At 40.2% G+C, this 19,833-nt stretch overlaps 1 protein-coding gene across 1 annotated transcript in view; it reads right to left on the bottom strand.

Annotated features, from left to right (window-relative positions):
- The window catches only part of LOC137373818 (mitochondrial import receptor subunit TOM20 homolog), a 23,011-nt gene extending 3,178 nt beyond the window's left edge, over nt 1-19,833 (bottom strand). The window contains exons 1-4 of the mRNA XM_068039235.1: nt 19,621-19,833; nt 15,419-15,468; nt 8,822-8,903; nt 452-594 (exon numbers count right to left, since the gene is read on the bottom strand). Coding sequence (XP_067895336.1) covers nt 452-594; nt 8,822-8,903; nt 15,419-15,468; nt 19,621-19,747 — 402 coding nt within the window. The 5' untranslated portion in view covers nt 19,748-19,833. The remainder of the gene's footprint in view (nt 1-451; nt 595-8,821; nt 8,904-15,418; nt 15,469-19,620) is intronic.

Raw genomic sequence — 19,833 nt, 5'->3', positions numbered from 1 at the left:
AGCTACCCATATTTTCTACTGTAATTCACATTTACTTTTGTGAGTATCTTCAGGAAGGGTTATAGAAAAATACTAGTTAAGAATGACTAATTCCTAATCCATTGTATTTTCAAATAGATTTGGTATAATCTTTAAGTGTTGCAAACATTTTTCAAAGAAATAAATAAATAAACAAATTGCCAAATTTAAAATATAGACTTGATAAGTGATCTTATTCCTTTGAAAATCTTTAATGTTCCTTATTGGCCAATGCCAGGGTAATTAGATTTGGAAATCTGAAGAAAATAGAATTATTGGGGTAACTTGGCCAATCTGTAGGTTGTTTACCATGAAAGATTTTTCTATCTTTAAACATTTTCTTTATTTTCAGACAATGATCAGTGCATACCAAATACTGAAGGAAAAAAGTGAACAAGTTTACTAATGCATACAGAAATGAATATTGTCATACCTGTCTAACAGCAGGCAATCTTTGGATAAGCATTTGAAACACTGGGTGTGGTAGTGTTTGCTGGAGAACCTGCAATAGTTGCTGAGGCTGACCACACACTGACACAGCATTACTCAAATGATCAACTCCTTTCTCATAGTCACCTGAAAATCAGAAAAGTAATGGTTAAAGTTATGGCCTAGTAACAGTAGTTGAGAGTTCAAATACCACTATGGTAAATTGTCAAACTGAATTCAATAATTCTGGTATTTTATATGAACTAGGAGCAGGAGTAGGTAATTCAGCCCCTCGAGCCTGCTCCGCCATTCAATACGATCATGGCTGATCTCATCGCGGCCTCAACACCACTTTCCTGCCTGTTCTCCATAACCCTTCAACTCATTACTAATTAAAAATCTGTCTATCTTCTCCTTAAATTTACTCAATGTCATGGCATCCACCACACTCTGGGATAGTGAATTCCACAGACTCACGACCCTTTGAGAGAAGTAATTTCTCCTCATCTCTGTTTTAAATCTGCTACCCCTTATCCTAAAACTATGGCCTCTCGTTCCGGGCTGGTCCCAGAAAAATAACCTCGAAAGCTGCTGGATTTCAACTGGTTCAATACTTCGCATCTCTCCCTGGTCTGGCCTATATGTGAATGCAGTCCCACACATTAGTTTACTCTTAATTTCCTCTAAAGTGGAAGAAAATAATCACTATAAAACTTCATCATCAGCACAAGGACTGCAGTGGTTTCGTTACATCACCACTACCTCAGGGCAACTAGAGATGGGCCATAAATGTGGCCTTGCCAACATTGCTCACATCATGAGAATATTTTTTATCAGAACGTATTTCATTAATTCATTTGAATTAGCACAAAACTACATTTTTATTTGCCTTTCACATTCTAATTCTGAAGACACTGACTCATATCCTCCAGTAACTCACCCCTCAAGTGCAAGCCTCACCTCAGGTATTGGATGTATTCAACCATGTGAGCCTTCATAGCTGAATCAGATCTTGCCGGATCCAATCTCAACAGTTCCAGCAGGGATTACAGGAGCAAGAATTCTCAGTCTCTAACTGCTCCTGGGCTTAAATTCAATATGTATGCAAAAATGAGTGATGAAACCTTGTAGTTTCTCTTTTTACATGGTTCAATACACCAGGCACTAAAGGCCTGCTCGGGTCTGCAAAAAAAAACCCAACCCAAGCCTGACAGAACCACATCCGACCCGGCCAGAGTCCTTCCATTTTTCCCCGCGCCCAACCCGACCATCAGTTAACTTACCTTCCATTTTTCACTTTCTTGCTGATCTGCACAAGCTTATAATAACTATAACAAAACCACCTTTCTAGTCCAAAGATTAAATTAACAGTTGAGTCACTTACCTGCGATAGAGCGTGTCCGACCAGAGTCTGAATGCTGGACCCGGAAGTGCGACCCGACCCGAACCAAACCTGACGCATGTCGTCGGGTCCCTTCGGGTCAGGTAGCAGGCCTTTACCAGGTACTGTACATACGAGCATACGAATTAGGAACAGGAGTAGGTTACTCGGCCCCTTGAACCTGCTCCGCCATTCAATAAGATCATGGCTGATCTGATTGTAACCACAACTCAACTCCACATTCCTGCCTACCCTCGATCACCCCCTTGCTTATCAAGAATTTATCTACCTCTGCCTTAATAATATTCAAAGACTCTGCTTCCACCATCGTTTGAGGAAGAGAGTTCCAAAGACTCACGATCCTCAGAGAAATTTTTTTTCCTCATCTCTGTCTTAAATGGCGACCCCTTATCTTTTAAAAATGACCCCTAGTTCTAGATTCTCCCACAAGAGGAAACATCCTTTCTACATCCACCTTATCAAGACCCCTCAGGATCTTATGTTTTAATCAAGTCGCCTCTTACTCTTCTAAACTCCAGCGGATACAAGCCGAGTCTGTCTAACCTTTCCTCATAGGACAACCCGCCCATTCCAGGTATTAGTCTAGTAAACCTTCTCTGAACTGCTTCCAAAGCATTTACATCCTTCTGTAAATAAGGAGACCAATTCTCAAACCACAGTTCTCCAGATGTGGTCTCACCAATGCCCTCTATAGTTGAAGCATAACCTCCCTAATTTTGTACTCAACTCCCTTCACAATAAATGATAACATTCTATTAGCTTTCTTAATTACTTGCTGTACCTGCATGCTAACCTTTTGTGATTCATGCACTAGGACACCCAGATCCCTCTGCATCTCTGAGCTCCGCAATCTCTCACCATTTATATAATTGCTGTATTTACCATCAAGCCTCAGATTAGTTTTATGTTTGCAATGGACTTAATTTATACAGAAACTCAAATGTTGATAAGCAGAGAAACTAAAGGGTAGTTGAAGACATGACTCCCACTACCTTTTCCTCCCACTCTATAAGTTGTCTTTCAAGTGCAAAACAGATTGGCTGCAATTATTCTGAACTCCAAGTCATTAAATATATTCAAGAAGGAGATAAATATATTTCTTAATGCCAAAGGGATCAAGGGATAGGGGGAGAAAGCGGGCACAGGGTACTGAATTAGACGATCAGCCATTATCTTTTTTGAATGGCGGAGCAGGGCCGAATGGCCAACTCCTGCTCCTATTTTCTATGTTTCTATGTAACTCAAGATATACATTTAAGACTAGATTACCCATTCCAGAATTGCTCATTAGCATTAGCCAGGAGCGGAGCCAAAGAATTTGGGGCAGATCTTCAGGGAAACCCTAATTAAACACTTATCACAGCATGACCTCACTCAGCCAGAAGGTTGGCATTTTGTTGGACATCGAGTTGTGTTACTGGTTGACTGCATAGGGGGAGAAAGCATTTCCATTCTCAATTTCAAAACCAGCTGCTGGGCATTCCATATGGGCACTGCATTGTGTTCAGCAGTTCTCTTCAGCACACAAGTACATGTCTTTCAATCAGGTACTGGAGTCAGCTGGGTACGACTAACATGGTTGCCTTAATCAACTACAGATAGTTTAATTGAGTCCAGACCAGCACTGCCAGCTGGAATATCAGATTAAAAACAATCACATTCAGAAAATAAGATTTTCCCAGTAAACCAAAAGAAACAAATAAAACTAAAATTCATGTCATGTAATTCATGTCATCTACATTACATAAAGCATGCAAACCTTGTTACTGCCACTTGGACTAAGCAATATTTTTACTTGCAATTTGAAACATATACACACACTAGCGTACCTCTCGTAGATTTGCTTATGTTTCAGAGGATGTGGTAAAGTATGACAGCTAAAGTGCGATAGCAATTACGTGACATTTTATAGGAAGTGTCCACTATAAATATTTTAGATATGTACAAATTTTCTGAACAAATTGAGGAAGATAAACACAGATGCTGCACTTTATCAATGGTGGAATGGTTTCATTTTCAACATTTTTAAAAAGGGAATTTTTGCTTCACCACACTACTAGGACTTGATGCAACATGAGGTTCATCCCGGTGTGGGGTGAAGTTGGGCATTCAAGGATACATTGGACCGTCTGCAAAGTTGTTGACACTTTGAGAGTGTGGAGACTCACCAGCGCTCAAACACTGAAAATGTATTGACAAGTCATCACATTCTGAAGGTGTGAAAGCATGTATGTGTGGAGTTGTCCCTTGGTAGCAGGAATGTAGTTTATAAACTATCTTCCCAGCTGTTAACCCTGCTCAACTGCCACTGACTGGTTACAGAATAGTTACAGACTAGTAGTGCAGTGATAAGGCAAGTGAAGTACCTAAATCAAAATCAATCATGAAATAGATACAAGTTGTGTTACATACTTGGTCGGTATGATATTTGATATAAAAAAAGTAAGGATTGCCATGTCCTAACAAAAGTTACTATGCATATATATCGCCTTGAAAGTTGGCTGCCAAATGCTAGAATCCCAATAGGTTGCTTCGGTCAGTCGTTTGACTGCAATAATACAGAATAGTGAAGGGAACACACTGCTGCATGTGGATCTTCCACAATTCAGAAGTAATTTTGTTGCACAGTACCTGCTTGCACCTTTTTATTCAGTCATGTGAAATCAAAACAGCTGAGATTTATTTCTTCAATGGCATTCTGCCATTACCTACTACTCACTGTAATAAATTTCACAATACATCAAGTGACGTAAACGCAGAGTGAAAGTCCTAAACATTGGGCCAACTGATCAGAGGTCACAGATACTGAGAAAGACACTCATCAAGTTCAAGGCTATGTGGTTACAGCCAAACTGTGGTGCAGAAATGGGCAAGAGCTAAACAGTTGATGGAGAGCAGTGCATGGGTCAAAGAACAGTACAGCACAGGAACAGGCCATTCAGCCCTCCAAGCCTGCGCCAATCTTGATGCCTGTCTAAACTAAAACATTCTGCAGACAATGTCCCAGACACTGTAATCACTATCCCTGGGTATGTCCTGTCCCACTGGCAGGACTGACCCAGCAGAGGTGGTGGCACAGTGGTATACAGTAGGGAGGGAGTTGCCCTGGGAGTCCTGAACATCGACTCCGGACCCCATGAAGTCTCATGGCATCAGGTCAAACATGGGCAAGGTAACCTCCTACTGATTACCACCTACCGCCCTCCCTCAGCTGATGACTCAGTACTCCACCATGTTGAACAGCACTTGGAAGAAGCACTGAGGGTGGCAAGGGCACAAAATGTACTCTAGGTGGGGGACTTCAATGTCCATCACCGAGAGTGGCTCGGTAGCACCACTACTGACCGAGCTGGCCGAGTCCTAAAGGACATAGCTGCTAGACTGGGTCTGCGGCAGGTGGTGGGGGAACCAACACGAGTGAAAAACATACTTGACCTCGTCCTCACCAATCTGCCTGCTGTAGATGCTTCTGTCCATGACTGTATTGGTAGGAGTGACCACTGGACAGTCCTTGTGGAGACCAAGTCCCGCCTTCACATTGAGGATACCGTCCATCGTGTTGTGTGGCACTATCACCGTGCTAAATGGGATAGATTTCGAACAGATCTAGCAATGCAAAACTGGGCATCCATGAGGCGCTGTGGGCCATCAGCAGCAGCAGCAGAATTGTACTCAACCACAATCTGTAACCTCATGGCCCGGCATATCCCCCACTCTACCATTACCATCAAACCAGGAGACCAACCCTGGTTCAATGAAGATTGCAGGAGGGCAAGCCAGGAGCAGCACCAGGCATACCTCAAAATGAGGTGTCAACCTGGTGAAGCTACAACACAGGACTATCTGCGTGCCAAACTGCGCAAGCAGCATGCGATAGATGGAGCTAAGCGATCCCATAACCAACGGATCAGATCCAAGCGCTGCAGTCCTGCCACATCCAGCCGTGAATGGTGGTGGACAATTAAACAACTAACTGGAGGAGGTGGCTCCACAAATATCCCCATCCTCAATGATGGGGGAGCCCAGCACATCAGTGCGAAAGATAACGCTGAAGCATTTGCAACAATCTCTAAATCATAAATCAAAAATCAAATCAAACAATCTTCAGCCGGAAGTGCCGAGTTGATGATCCATCTCAGCCTCCTCCTGAAGTCCCCAGCATCACAGATGCCAGACTTCAGCCAATTCGATTCACTCTGCGTGATATCAAGAAATGACTGAAGGCACTGGACACTGCAAAAGCTATGGGCCCCGACAATATTCCGGCAATGTACTGAAGACCTGTGCTCCAGAACTTGCCGCGCCCCTAGCCAACCTGTTCCAGTACAGCTACAACACTGGCATCTACCCTGCAATGTGGAAAATTGCCCAGGTACGTCCTGTACACAAAAAGCAGGACAAATCCAACCCGGCCAATTACCGCCCCATCAGCCTACTCTCAATCATCAGTAAAGTGATGGAAGGTGTCATCAACAGTGCCATCAAGCAGCCCTTGCTTAGCAATAACCTACTCAGTGACGCTCAGTTTGGGTTCTGCCAGGGCCACTCAGCTCCTGACCTCATTACAGCCTTGGTTCAAACATGAACAAAAGGACTGAACTGAAGAGGTGAGGTGAGAGTGACTGCCCTTGACATCAAGGCAGCATTTGACGGAGTATGGCATCAAGAAGCCCTAGCAAAACTGAGGTCAATGGGAATCAGGGAGAAAACCCTCCGCTGGCTGGAGTCATACCTAGCGCAAAGGAAGATGGTTGTGGTTGTTGGAGGTCAATCATCTGAGCTCCAGGACATCACTGCAGGAGTTCCTCAGGGTAGTGTCCTAGGCCCGACCATCTTCAGCTGCTTCCTCAATGACCTTCCTTCAATCATAAGGTCAGAAGGGGGGGATGTTCGCTGATGATTGCACAATGTTCAGCACCATTCGTGACTCCTCAGATGCTGAAGCAGTCCATGTAGAAATGCAGCAAGACGTAGACAATATCCAGGCTTGGGCTTAGAAGTGGCAAGTAACATTCGCGACACACAAGTGCCAGGCAATGAACATCTCCAACAAGAGAGAATCTAACCATCTCCCCTTGACATTCAACAGCATTACCATCGCTGAATCCTCCACTATCAACATCCTAGGGGTTACCATTGACCAGAAACTGAACTGGAGTAGCCATATAAATACTATGGCTACAAGAGCAGGTCAGAGGCTAGGAATCCTGCAGCGAGTAACTCCCCTCCTGACTCCCCAAAGCCTGTCCACCATCTACAAGGCACAAGTCAGGAGTGTGATGGAATACTCTCCACTTGCCTGGATGGGTGCAGCTCCAACACTCAAGAAGCTCGACACCAACCAGGACAAAGCAGCCCGCTTGATTGGCACCCCATCTACAAACATTCACTCCCTCCACCACCGACACACAGTGGCAGCAGTGTGTACCATCTACAAGATGCACTGCAGCAATGCACCAAGGCTCCTTAGACAGCACCTTCCAAACCCGCGACCTCTACTAACTAGAAGGACAAGGGCAGCAAATACATGGGAACACCACCACCTGCAAGTTCCCCTCCAAGTCATACACCATCCTGACTTGGAACTATATCACCGTTCCTTCACTGTCGCTGGGTCAAAATCCTGGAACTCCCTTCCTAACAGCACTGTGGGTATACCTACCCCAAATGGACTAGAGCGGTTCAAGAAGGCAGCTCACCACCACCTTCTCAAGGGCAATTAGGGATGGGCAATAAATGCTGGCCTGGCCAGCGTTGCCGACATCGCATGAATGGAAGTTTTTAAAAACTTCCAGGGACCGTATCCCTCTATTCCCATCCTATTCATGTATTTGTCAAGATGCCTCGCTATCGTACCTGCTTCCACCACCTCCCCCGGCAGCAAGTTCCAGGCACTCACCACCCTCTGTGTAAAGAATTTGCCTCGCACATCCCCTCTAAACTTTCCCCCTCACACCTTAAACCTATGTCCCCTAGTAACTGACTCTTCCACCCTGGGAAAAGGCTTCTGACTATCCACTCTGTCCATGCCACTCATAACTTTGTAAACCTCTATCATGTCGCCCCTCCACCTCCGTCGTTCCAGTGAAAACAATTCCAGTTTATCCAACCTCTCCTCATAGCTAATGCCCTCCAGACCAGGAAACATCCTGGTAAACCTCTTCTGTACCCTCTCCAAAGCCTCCACATCCTTCTGGTAGTGTGGCGACCAGAATTGCACGCAATATTCTCAGTGTGGCCTAACTAAAGTTCTGTACATCTGCAGCATGACTTGCCAATTTTTATACTCTGTGCCCTGACCGATGAAGGCAAGCATGCCGTATGCCTTCTTGACTACTTTATCCACCTGCATTGCCACTTTCAGTGACCTGTGGACCTGTACGTCCAGATCTCTCCGCCTGTCAATACTCCTAAGGGTCAAGGAATACATCTGAACAGTGGATTTTTGGAGGGGTTCAACCTAGAGCTATCAGGAGTGGGAAGTTGCAGCAGAAAATGGGGAAAGAAAACACAGACAGGAGAGTCCAGTATTCAACTAAAGGAGCAGATTTTTTGTTTTTAATGACCAGAATGGTTGTGTGGCCAAATGCCAGTGGTGAAATGGAGAAGAAAGGAAAATCTAGCAGCAGCACAGGGAATACAAATAGGAGAGGTGGAGGCCACAATTCATCCTGGTCCTGATTTTTACTGAGCCCTGTTTTTTACAACAATTAGGGTGTCACATAACATTAGTTGAAAAACAGAACACTTAATCATCACAGCACCATTTATAGACATAGCTGATGCTGCATCAAAATGTTAACACTTTTAAAATAGATTTTGCTAATGAAGGTGGAGGGAGGAAAGTTACTTACTGAAATGAAGGCACATAGCACAACTTAGGGTACAGTTACTGTACAACTTTGGTGTCAGTACAAAATATGGCCTGGTTGTGAAAGAAATATGTGATGAGCAATAACATCCAATATTTACCTCTTGCCAGTAATTCTTCTCCCAACTGGACCTCTTCGAGAAAAAACTTCTGTACTGCTTCCACATCTTTCAGATCAGGTAACTGAATTTACAAGTCAATAACAAACATGTGTCACAACAGTCTTCAATTCTAACATTTACTTTAAATTCAAAATGTAGATAATGGTTATATAAATCTATAATTTACTCTGATCATTATTCATGAATATAACATGATAATTTTGTAACAAGATGGTCTTGTTCAGTTTGACCCTGAAATATGATCTATTATCCTCATGTCACTATATTGCAGTGTTGGCTTGCTAATTCCTGCGATGGATTTAACAACATCAACAACTAACACTATGTGCAGCACTAGAGAAATGTTACATTATCAGCAGTGCAGTCTTTCAGATGAGACATTAAACTAAGACCCAGTCTGCCAGCTCAGATGAATGTTCAATTGCACTATTTGAAGAGCAAATGTTTTTTCAGTACCTTAGCTTACATTCGTGCTTCTAGTGACACCACCAAGAACAGCTTAGCAGCTATGTATTATTTGTTGCACGCAAGACCTTGCTGTGCATGAATTGGCTGCCATGTTTGCCTGTATAACAACAGTAACTACATTTCCAAAGTAATTCATTGCCGGCGAAGAATTTTATGGAACTTCCCAAGGACGTGGTAAGGGACCATATAAATTATTTTTATTGCTTTTTTGTTTTTCAGACCTTTTTTCTAACGATCTTTAAAAACGTTATAACTTTTTCAACAATCTCATCAAATAAGTTAAAATGAAGAAGTCAGGAGTAAAAAAATTCAGGTGTAACTTTTTCACCCAATGGCGAAGAGCATTGTGAAATAAGTTACTGGGAAGGTTTTTGAAGCAGACAGTATAAATCTGTTTGAGAAAATTAGATGCAACTGGAGAGGGAAAGGATTGAGGGCTGTGGTGAAGACAACAGATAGGTGGGACTGATCTACAAAAAAGGAACAAGCATGTTGGATTTAATGGGTTTTTGTGGAGTTTTTTTTGTTATTTTGTGGATGCACAACTCCTAATATCAAATGTACAAATGAAGGTCTTCCGCTTTTTGTGTATAGATTCAACAAACTAACGAACCCACAATACAATACATCTTGCAGTATCTAGCATGTTTTGTGGCCACTTTGTGGGCTTGTCATGCCTTCAGATAATTATTTTGGTCACTAAAATAACTGTTCTTTTCTACTATAATGACTGTTCCCAAATGATTTTTTTATAACTGCAATCTGTCAGCCTTCTGGTGTATGCTACTTTGATCATAGAATCATAGAAAGTTTACGGCACAGAAAGAGACCACTTGGCCCATCATGTCTGCGCTGGCCAAAAAAAAGAGAGCCACCTAGCCTAATCTTACTTTCCAGCATTTGGTCCGTAGCCCTGCAGGTTACAGCATTCAGGTGCACATCCAGGCATCTTTTAAATGAGTTGAGGGTTTCTACCTCTTTCGCCCTTTCAGGCAGTGAGTTCTAGACCCCAACCACCCTCTGGGTGAAAAACTTTTCCTCATTTCCCCTCTAGTCCTGCTACTTTAAATCCATGCCCCCTAGTCATTGACCTCCCTGCTAAGGTAACTAAGCCCTTCACATCCACTCTATCCAGGCCCCTCACAATTTTGTACATTTCAATCAAATCTCCCCTCAGCCTCCACTGTTCTAAGGAGAACAACCCCAGCCTAACCAATCTTTCCTCATAGCTTAAATTATCCAGTCCTGGCAACATCCTCCTAAATCTCATTTGTACCCTCTCTAGTGCAATTACATCCTTTCTGCAATGAGGTAACCAGAACTGCATATAGTATTCAAGTTGTGGCCGAACTAATGTTTTATACAGTTCCAGCATAACCTCCCTACTCTTATATTCTATGCCTCAGCTAATAAAGGAAATGCCTTCTTAACCACCTCTCGGCTTTCTGTAGTATTGAGTTCTTGGTCTGACATAATGTTTTCATTTTCTCCTTATCTTACCCTGTAAGCTCCTTGACATCCACTATATTTGGTCATTCCACTCTTTTTCTTTGTGGCAATATGTTTACTCTGAACCCCTTGAATCTCCCCATTGAATGCCTCCCACCGTTCTGACACTGATTTACCTTCAAGAGGATCAGGAATGGCAGCTCAACATTCCTGGTTACAGGGTTTTCAGATGAGATAGAAAGGGCGATAAAAAGGGAGGTTAGGTGGCAAATTTGGTTAGAGATACAATTGCAGCTGTGAAGAGGGATGATATGTCAGAAGGATCATCAATTAAGGCCATACGGATGGAGCATAGGAACAAAAAGGGGCAGTCACACTGCTGGGTGTGTACTATAGACCCCCAAACAATCAGAGGGAGATAGAAGAGCAAATATGTAGGCAAATCTGAGAAGTGCAAAAACAATAAGGTAGTAATAGTAGGGGATTTTAACTACCCCAGTATTAACTGGAATAGTTTTAGTGTGAAAGGAATGGAGGGAACAGAATTCTTACGGCACATTCAGGAGAACCTTTTTGGCCAGTATGTAGCAAGTTCAACAAGAGAGGGCGCGGTTCTGTATTTAGTTTGAGATAATGAAACTGGACAAGAGGAAGGAGTGGCAGTGGGAGAGCATTTTCGTGGTAGCGATCATAATTCAATTAGTTTTAACATAATTATGGAAAAGGACAGACAGAACAGGCGTTAGAGTTCTCAATTGGGGCAAGGCCAATTTTACTAAGCTGAGAAGTGATTTAGAAAAAGTGGACCAATCAGCTCCATCTCCTGTTCTCCTGTAGGTAGTTAGGGATTATTTAAAACTTTTACGTTTTTCTATTATGCAGTTATTTACATACAGTCCCTTACAGTGGTTACTTACTGACCAATCGGCTTACAAGTTAAGTTGCACTCTCCTGGCTTGGAGACAAAGGAAGAAAACTCACCAACTACTAGAGACTGATAAAGGTAGAAGGTGCACCTCCTTTCCCTCTTTACCGAACCCCCTCACTCACCAAACTCCCAGCTTCACATTCTGTGCCCAAGCTGCACTCTGTGACAGCCAAAGGTCCGCAAAGGTCCATGGCTGGACATGTTGGCTTTTTTTATTGCATTTCCAGCATCAGCAGTATTTTACTTTTATTTACTAAAATGCTCATCACCTCCTTACTCTAATCCAACTGAACCTTTGCTAGCCTTCCATTCTCTGTTCTCCAGAAACTCCAACTTGTCCAAAACTCTCACGTACGTATCATATCCTGTCCACTTGTCCACTATGTTTCTCAACCTCCTTGACTGACCTTGGCTTCCTGTACCAAAATATTTAATACAGAAACACTGCCTCCCTGTATTCACTTCTGAATAATCTGTTCCTCTGACTCTGACGTATGTGTTTTTATAGATTCAGTGGTTATCCTACATCAGCAGTCACATATGTTCCATGATTTCTTGTGATTTGAATTGCATTTATTTTCTTATTCTTAAATAAAAACGTTATTTAAAAAGGATCAGCATTTCATACCAATCCCTCATAGTAAGACAAATTAATAGATACCCAGGATATGAATTAATTAGTTGAAATGATAGTGACACAACTTGGAATAACAGTATATAGCCAGAACAAAAGTCAACCCAACACACTTCTAAGCTACATCACTTCCAAACTAATAAAAAAACAACTTACATTTATATAGCTCCTTTCACAGTCTCAAAATGTCCCAAAACACTTTATAGCCAATGAAGCAATTCCTTTTTTTCCCAGTTATCATCAACAATTATTCCATATTTTCCTCCAGTACATCAATATTTTCACTCCCACTATCATAAATGAAAATTTTGTATAAATTCTATTAAATATCTACATCATGCCTTCATCATCCACATTCTCCTTAATCCCTGAGCAAATAGACTCACTTTAGCCATTCTTTCGCTATTAATATACTTTTAGAAGTCCTTACTATTTCCTTTTTTATTATCTGCCAGCCTTTTTTTATATTCCCTTTTAAGCATTCAAATCTCGCTTTTCACTTCCCAGTACACTATATTCCTCATGATTTTCTTTAGTCCTGTTAGTCCTAATGTTATTATGTATCTCCCTTTGTTGTTTGAATTTAGCCTCTCTATTTACTCACAGAACTCAATTTTTTGATGTATTGCAAAAGGCAAAAAGGAGGTACAATTATTTTTCACTCTATCCATCTCATATTTGAAGATTTCCCATTGCTGATTGGTTGTTTTGTTTGTCAACCTTTTTTTTAACCTCAGTAAAGAGGAACAGCACAGGTGAGAAGAAGAAGCTATGAAAGTTAAATTTTGATCAAATTTCTTCTTATTGCACTGAACTTTGCCTTTTCCCAGTTCAGCATTCTTATCTTTGACTCTTCATTATCCCTTTCTATTCAGGCATGGATCCCAATTAATTTTGTTGTTGCAGTTTCACAATTGTTCTCCTACTCTCATATCAGTCTTTTGACCCAAATAATTTTTCAGAACAAAACTAATGCATCTTTCATTGTTTGTTCTAAAAAAAAATTACTGATCTAGAAAGAAGTCGAGGATGCACTCTATCTTGGTATGTTTAGTTAACTATTTAACTGTATTCTTGTTCTTGCATATCTCTCTGAACCATTTACAAATCTCTCCCCGTCATCGTCAACATTTTGAGCCCTGTAATGCTTGAGAATTATACCAGTTCCCTTCTTATTCTTAGCTCTTATCTACACAGATTTTGTCTCAACACAGTCCCCAGAACATCCTTAAAGTCTAGAACTATGATAGAATGCTTTCTTAATATTGCCAACTCCCTATCTCTGCTGAAAATGTTAGAACAAGGAATGTTGGCCTGGATTTTGTTGTGGTAACGATGGCAAAACTGTTCGTGTTCACCATTACTCCCCTAAAACTGACAACTTCTAGAGTCCACAAATATGCAGAAGTTGCTGTCAGTAATTCTACGCTTCTCCAGAGGATGCACTGTTGAGGTATGCCACCTCACCCCGCAAGACTGCAATCATGGAAATCAAATAAATTAACAAAAACTTCCACTCTTACGCTGTCTGCTTCACTGTAAATAAAACCCTTGAAAAAGTTACACCTTCATAATTACTGCTAAACAGTCTCAGTGGCCCTGAAAAGCTAATTTTACATTTGTGGAATGTCAAATTTCTCCATAATGATGAAACATTCCACATTTTTAAACAACTAGTTTTTCTCTTTTTTAGAAAAAAGTTTGTTTCTATTTTATCTCCTATCTTAATCCTATTGTATTCATTTATTTTGCTATGTAAAAATTTAAATTAAAGGTGAAGGATATTAACTACTTTTAATTTCCTGGTTTGCTGTGTGTGAATACTTTCAAATGATTAGGTCCTTTCCTGCTTGCTGACATCACTTCTACGGCATGCCAAGACATCCCCTTGCCTTGGCGCTAGATTTCAACTGCAGTAGGGAAAGGGGAAAACTAAACCACAGAGACTGCTAGATTTCTGTGAGCGGCTTTCTTCAAAGTCAGCAGCAAGTGCCCTTGCTTCCCCGCTGACCACAAAATCCATGCATTTAAGTCTCTAGTCCTGTCCAAACCAAAACCATGTCTACGTTATAGCTGTTAGAAAAGTTTTATGCAAAATGGTAGTATTGTTTATATCCTGTTAGACACTGCAGTTACCACCAGTAAGCTGTTGGGAGGTTTACAGTCATACTTTAATAAGAGCAAAGAGCGAAGAGTATAAGGATGAGAAATGATCAGTTAGTATATCTCAGCTCCATGTCATTTAGGTTCACATTTAAAGGATCGTTCTCTCCAACCCTGGCAATCAGCCATCAATCCTATCCACTACTGTATCAGGAATCTGTCAATTTGTTTTATGAATGCATCAAAATTAATAGAAAAAGTTATCTTCTGAACATAAATCATTGCTAATTTTAGTAAGGATGATAATTTTGAAAACTTGGGACACATTTCCCCTTTTTTTAAATTCCAGAGAGAGCAGATTTAAATCTACTGGACTTTCTTGGATCATAAATCTAACATCCAATATAAATGTACCCTTCTGAATAACTAAATGTGGCAATAAAATGGATATTATAATCCTATGGATGATTTTACTAACGGATTTTGAAAAGTATCATTCTTAGGATGTGGGCATTCCAACATTTTGCTTGCCATGGCAACTGCTGTTATTTAATATGCCAATACACCATTTTTAAAATAGATTTTTTCATTCATTCCTGAAGGTTAGATTATTAGATTATTCCCAGTCCTCCAGTACTTCAGGCAGTTGATCATTCTTCATGTATCAATGTAGTCGAGGAGTGTCAGCTGCTATTAAAATTTAGATTGCACCAAAGTTCAGCCTAAGCTTACCCCACCCACAATCTTTACAACAGGCATCATTGGATAGTGATGAGAAACAAGATTCTCCTTGGGCCCACCCCCTACCCACTTTCTAACTCAAGACAGTAATGCTAATTTCAGCAAGTTCCTACTGTCTTTAGACGAGATCAGTTAACAGCAGAGACTGGGGATTGAAACTGGAAATGTTCCTGGTCCAAATGCCTGTTTCCCCACAACTTTCAAGGATTTAAATAAGCATAATGTGTACATCACTATGAGCAGTCGATCTTACCTTGCCAATACAATCATTTATTTTTCCTTGTTTTTGCTGCTTTCTTCTTCCTATAAATTGAGAGTCAGAATAGCCACTTAAAATCATGGAAATAAACAAGGCAAAATTAAATTTGATTTCTGAATTTGAAGCTGAACTTAGATAACTGAGAAGACGTTAAAGGCATTTACTTACTAAGCCGCTGGAGAAGCAGGAATATAAGTTATGTGTATAGTTATAGTCATTCAATTAAATTGTAAAATAAATCAACTGTGATCATTTACATTCATGAACAATTATACTTTTCAATTACAGCATCACTAATTCATTACATGTACTTCGAAGCCCATGAAATAAGTTCAAACATTCTTTCCCCATATATACAATTTGAACTTTGTGATCAAACGTAAGCATAACTAACAATCTTAACCTGTACTTACAAAACTCAGAACACAATGTCTAACATTAGACCTGATTCCGCAATTGAACAGCACTTACTGAACAATCCGAGTGTGCTAAGAATTACAATAACAATCACTTTAAGATTATCAATCGGGGCTCACAATGTGGCTCGCTTACGCTTGCTAGAAGCTACATATATTCATACGCAGGGTCCTGTCCTCAACAGGCAAAAGGAACATGTCCAGGCGTTGCGCCTTTTTTGAATTAAACAAAGCATGGGGACAACAGTTTCTTGGTGCATTCTCCATGGCAACGCCTCGACCAGTGTCAACTTGCCAACCAATCATCACCCTTTTCTCATGCACTATAAATTGCTGCTCCCTTTGAAATTTGGCATTCTTGCGTCTGTCCTGATGAGTGCAAGATGAAAAGCTTCGGTAGCATGTCTCTTTTTTCATCAATACTCAAGTTCTGTACTATTAAGCGACTATTCAATTTAGCTAGTTTTTATCTTGTTCTTCAATTGTTCTTATCCCTGCAAAGAAACATATTTCTCATCTGAACAACCTTGTTTTTCATACTCAAAGAAAATATTGCTTTTTGGCCTCAGCAGTAATTCAAAACGTCCCAAAGTTTTGTTCAAGTGTTCATTAAATTTTAACTATGTGGTTAGCTAAAAGCACAATGTTTCATTATGGTAATAATGATTAAATTATACACACGTTGCCCTTAAACAAACAACTGATGCCAGTTGAAGACTGTAAAGTTTCATTTCACATTGTAATCAGTGCCGAAACAGCGTATGTTTCCTTAGATTAGACAAGCATTCATTCAATATGCAGCCAAATGGAAAGTTAGATGGCAAATAAATCTTGCAGGGAAAGAAAAATTGAATAAGCCAAACCTCAGTTCAGTTTTTTGTAGTCTTTGATGATCTAGAATTATTACCAATTTACTTTTATTATTGTTTTGACATGTAATTTAGTTTAAAATGTTAAATTGTGACTTTAAAAAAAATAATCACCTGCACAGAACTCATGGGTACATGCAACATAGTGCATTAAAACTGCACCAAAATGAATATCTGAAAGGATATATTTATAAAGTGGAGATAACACTACTCCTTTTCTTTCCATCCAGAAACAAAACTCAGATCTCAAATTCTAAGAGATAAATATACACAACTTCCTCTGACCTATTGAGTGAAATCCAATTACACCTATTTTTGTGCCCTTCCTACCCTAGTACTGACAATAATCCACAATAGCAATGGTTGTGGTATGAAAAGTCTGTTCTTTGTCAAAACTTCAGCACTGCCACAAAACATAGTTGATTTACTTTAGAGATAGTCGAAAATGTTATCAGCATACCACCAAGTGCTCATTCTCAATTCACAGTTTATATTGTGGGCTTGATAGCTTTTAAACTGAATTTTGCCCTCAACAATTTCAAGTTAATAAAAATCTATCAAAATTCTGACAATTGTCTTGTCTCCACTTAAAACTTCAACACTGATATAACCCAATTATACTTAGGTTACTGTGGATTGTAGCAGGTTGCACATTCTCATCCACAACTGCCAACCTTGAGAAGGAAAGAAAAATGGGAATTGGAAAAGGCAGGGAGAAAACAGAAGTTGGCAATACTCTCTGACTGACTGATCAAACAGTTAGTATCAAGGCAATCTTAGGAGTAAAACAACCTTCTCACTAGGAAATACCGCAGAGCATGGGGGAGAGAGGAACTTAAAAAGTAGAAAAGTGGGACAGAAAGGAAGTTTTACTTTTATTTATGAAAAATAAGTAACTCAAATGTTGAGTTAAACATTGAATATACTACACAAGCTTTGTTAAGATGTGCCTTCTTTTACTTAACAAAGCTACTCCAGTGATATCATGTACAGATCGTTGAGATATATACTCAAAGTAATTATGCTATGATTCGCTCTGCAATTTAATACTACTATAATAAAGTTGACCAAAAAACCATATTTAAATACTATAGCTACATTTGAAACAAAGGCCATTCTACCAAATCATGTAATTTGTTTCTCTTTACCTTAGTCTTGTAACCATATGCTCACTACAGTTTAATCAATTTCAGAACATTTTCATCCGACTATATGATTATTTAATTACTTCATTAGTGAACATTAAAAGAGAATCAGAACTTATTGAAATATACTTAAGTAACTGTTCCAAAACTCAATTTCAAATTTGATATACATCACCATGGTAGCAGATTGTTTATCAGTAGGGTGCAGAGTCATATGCAGCTACAACAACAAAAAATCACTATCACAAACTTTATTGATTGTCAAGATTTTGAATGCCTGATAAGAGTTGTGGATACAGATTCAATAGTAGCTTTCAAAAGTGAATTGGATAAATACTTGAAGGCAAAAAAAAGCCAAGAGTTATGGGGAAAGAATGGGGCAGTGGGACTAACTGGATTGCTCTTCCAAAGAGCCAGCACCAACTCAATGGGCCGAATGCCCTGCTTCTGTGTTCTACTATTCTATGATTTAACTGTAGAACTCAACAACATAAAACAATCATTTCAAAGTATTTAAAGTAAACAAAAAATACTATTTGCATTAAAACTATTTAAATCATGAGGTTACCCGTGCAACATTATTCAAATGTGGTCAACAAATTCACATGCTTAGTACTAAGTAACACAGATTTGTTGCAAAATTAACCATTTTGGAATTATTCCTACACTCACCGAAGATATTGAAAAATTTAGATTTTCAATTTGACTTGGAAAAGAATTAAGTATTACTCAGAATTGTTTATTCTTACATTTACTCTGCAAAATATTCCAACCGACAAACTATTCTATAATTTCAGTATCATTTGTAATGTAACAATCATGACCCTGGCCCAACCTCAGCCCACCACTTTGTCATTGTATTTATACTGGTATTCTGGATTCAAGCAGTAACAACGGGGTTCTGAATTCCCAGCAGTGGAAAGTAATCACCTTGCCCTACATCATTATGGACACTGATAGGAAACCACAGAAGCATTTGCAGATTAGCTGTTTTTTGCATTCTGCAGCCACCAATTGGAATCGCCTGTTTTATGGAATAAGATGCAGTCAGTTGAATTTATTTCACTTCTGAGCACACACCAACACACTGTACCACTGAGTTATCTCCAGAGTTTTTGTTATTTGAACTTGGTTACCTCCAACTCATCCAAATTCTATACAAAATTATCGAATCATTCACCACACGTTTTTTCGTGACATTTTATCACTAAAAACTATATGAGTAAACTATATGTTCAGTAAGCTGCACTGATTCTGTGTTACCGCCTTACAATATACTGGGATCAATTACTCTACACAACAAATATTTACAAAAAGAAATCACTGCAGATGTTGGAAATCTGAAATAAACAGAGAAAATGCTGGAAATACGCAGGTCAGGCAGCATCTGTGGAGAGATACTTTAACATCGTTTTAGAACCAGTTGAAACTCACATTATAAAGCAGATTGTGCTGCAAGGAAGATGCTTTTATTCCAGTTTTGACCCACACACCACGTTCTTTAGGGCATCTGCACTCTCCTGTAATTTAGCAAGTTCACCGCTGCTGGAAAAACAAGTTTGAGGAAACGATGCCGAGACCCTCGAGGGGTGTCTATTATCATAAATACATTTACTCCTGTAACTGAGCATGTCTCAGCAGCTGACATCCTATATGCAATGTTGTTGAGGGCAGGTTAACAGGTCACAACCACCTGCACTTACACAAATATCCATCTGTGGCTGGGAACTGGGTGGCGGTGGGCGGAGCCCAAGGGGAACACTTACTTTCGTGCAACTTTGCTCTAAAATCGGGGGCACTTCTTCTTTTTCTGTCAAAATATATACAATAACCGATGAAGGCCGCTCCAAAGACTCCGGCCATGATGGCCCCCGTCTTACCAACCAGCAGCATTCCGACCTGCTGTCAGCTCCAACTCAGGTCCAGGTCCGACCCGGAAGTGGAACCCAATACTCTCACCCCAGCTTCCCCCATCACAT

The sequence above is a fragment of the Heterodontus francisci genome, chromosome 9 (assembly GCF_036365525.1).
Source record: "Heterodontus francisci isolate sHetFra1 chromosome 9, sHetFra1.hap1, whole genome shotgun sequence".
Taxonomy (NCBI): domain Eukaryota; kingdom Metazoa; phylum Chordata; class Chondrichthyes; order Heterodontiformes; family Heterodontidae; genus Heterodontus; species Heterodontus francisci.
Note: the sequence above shows the minus strand (reverse complement) of the source record. Positions and strands in the feature narration are given on the sequence as shown.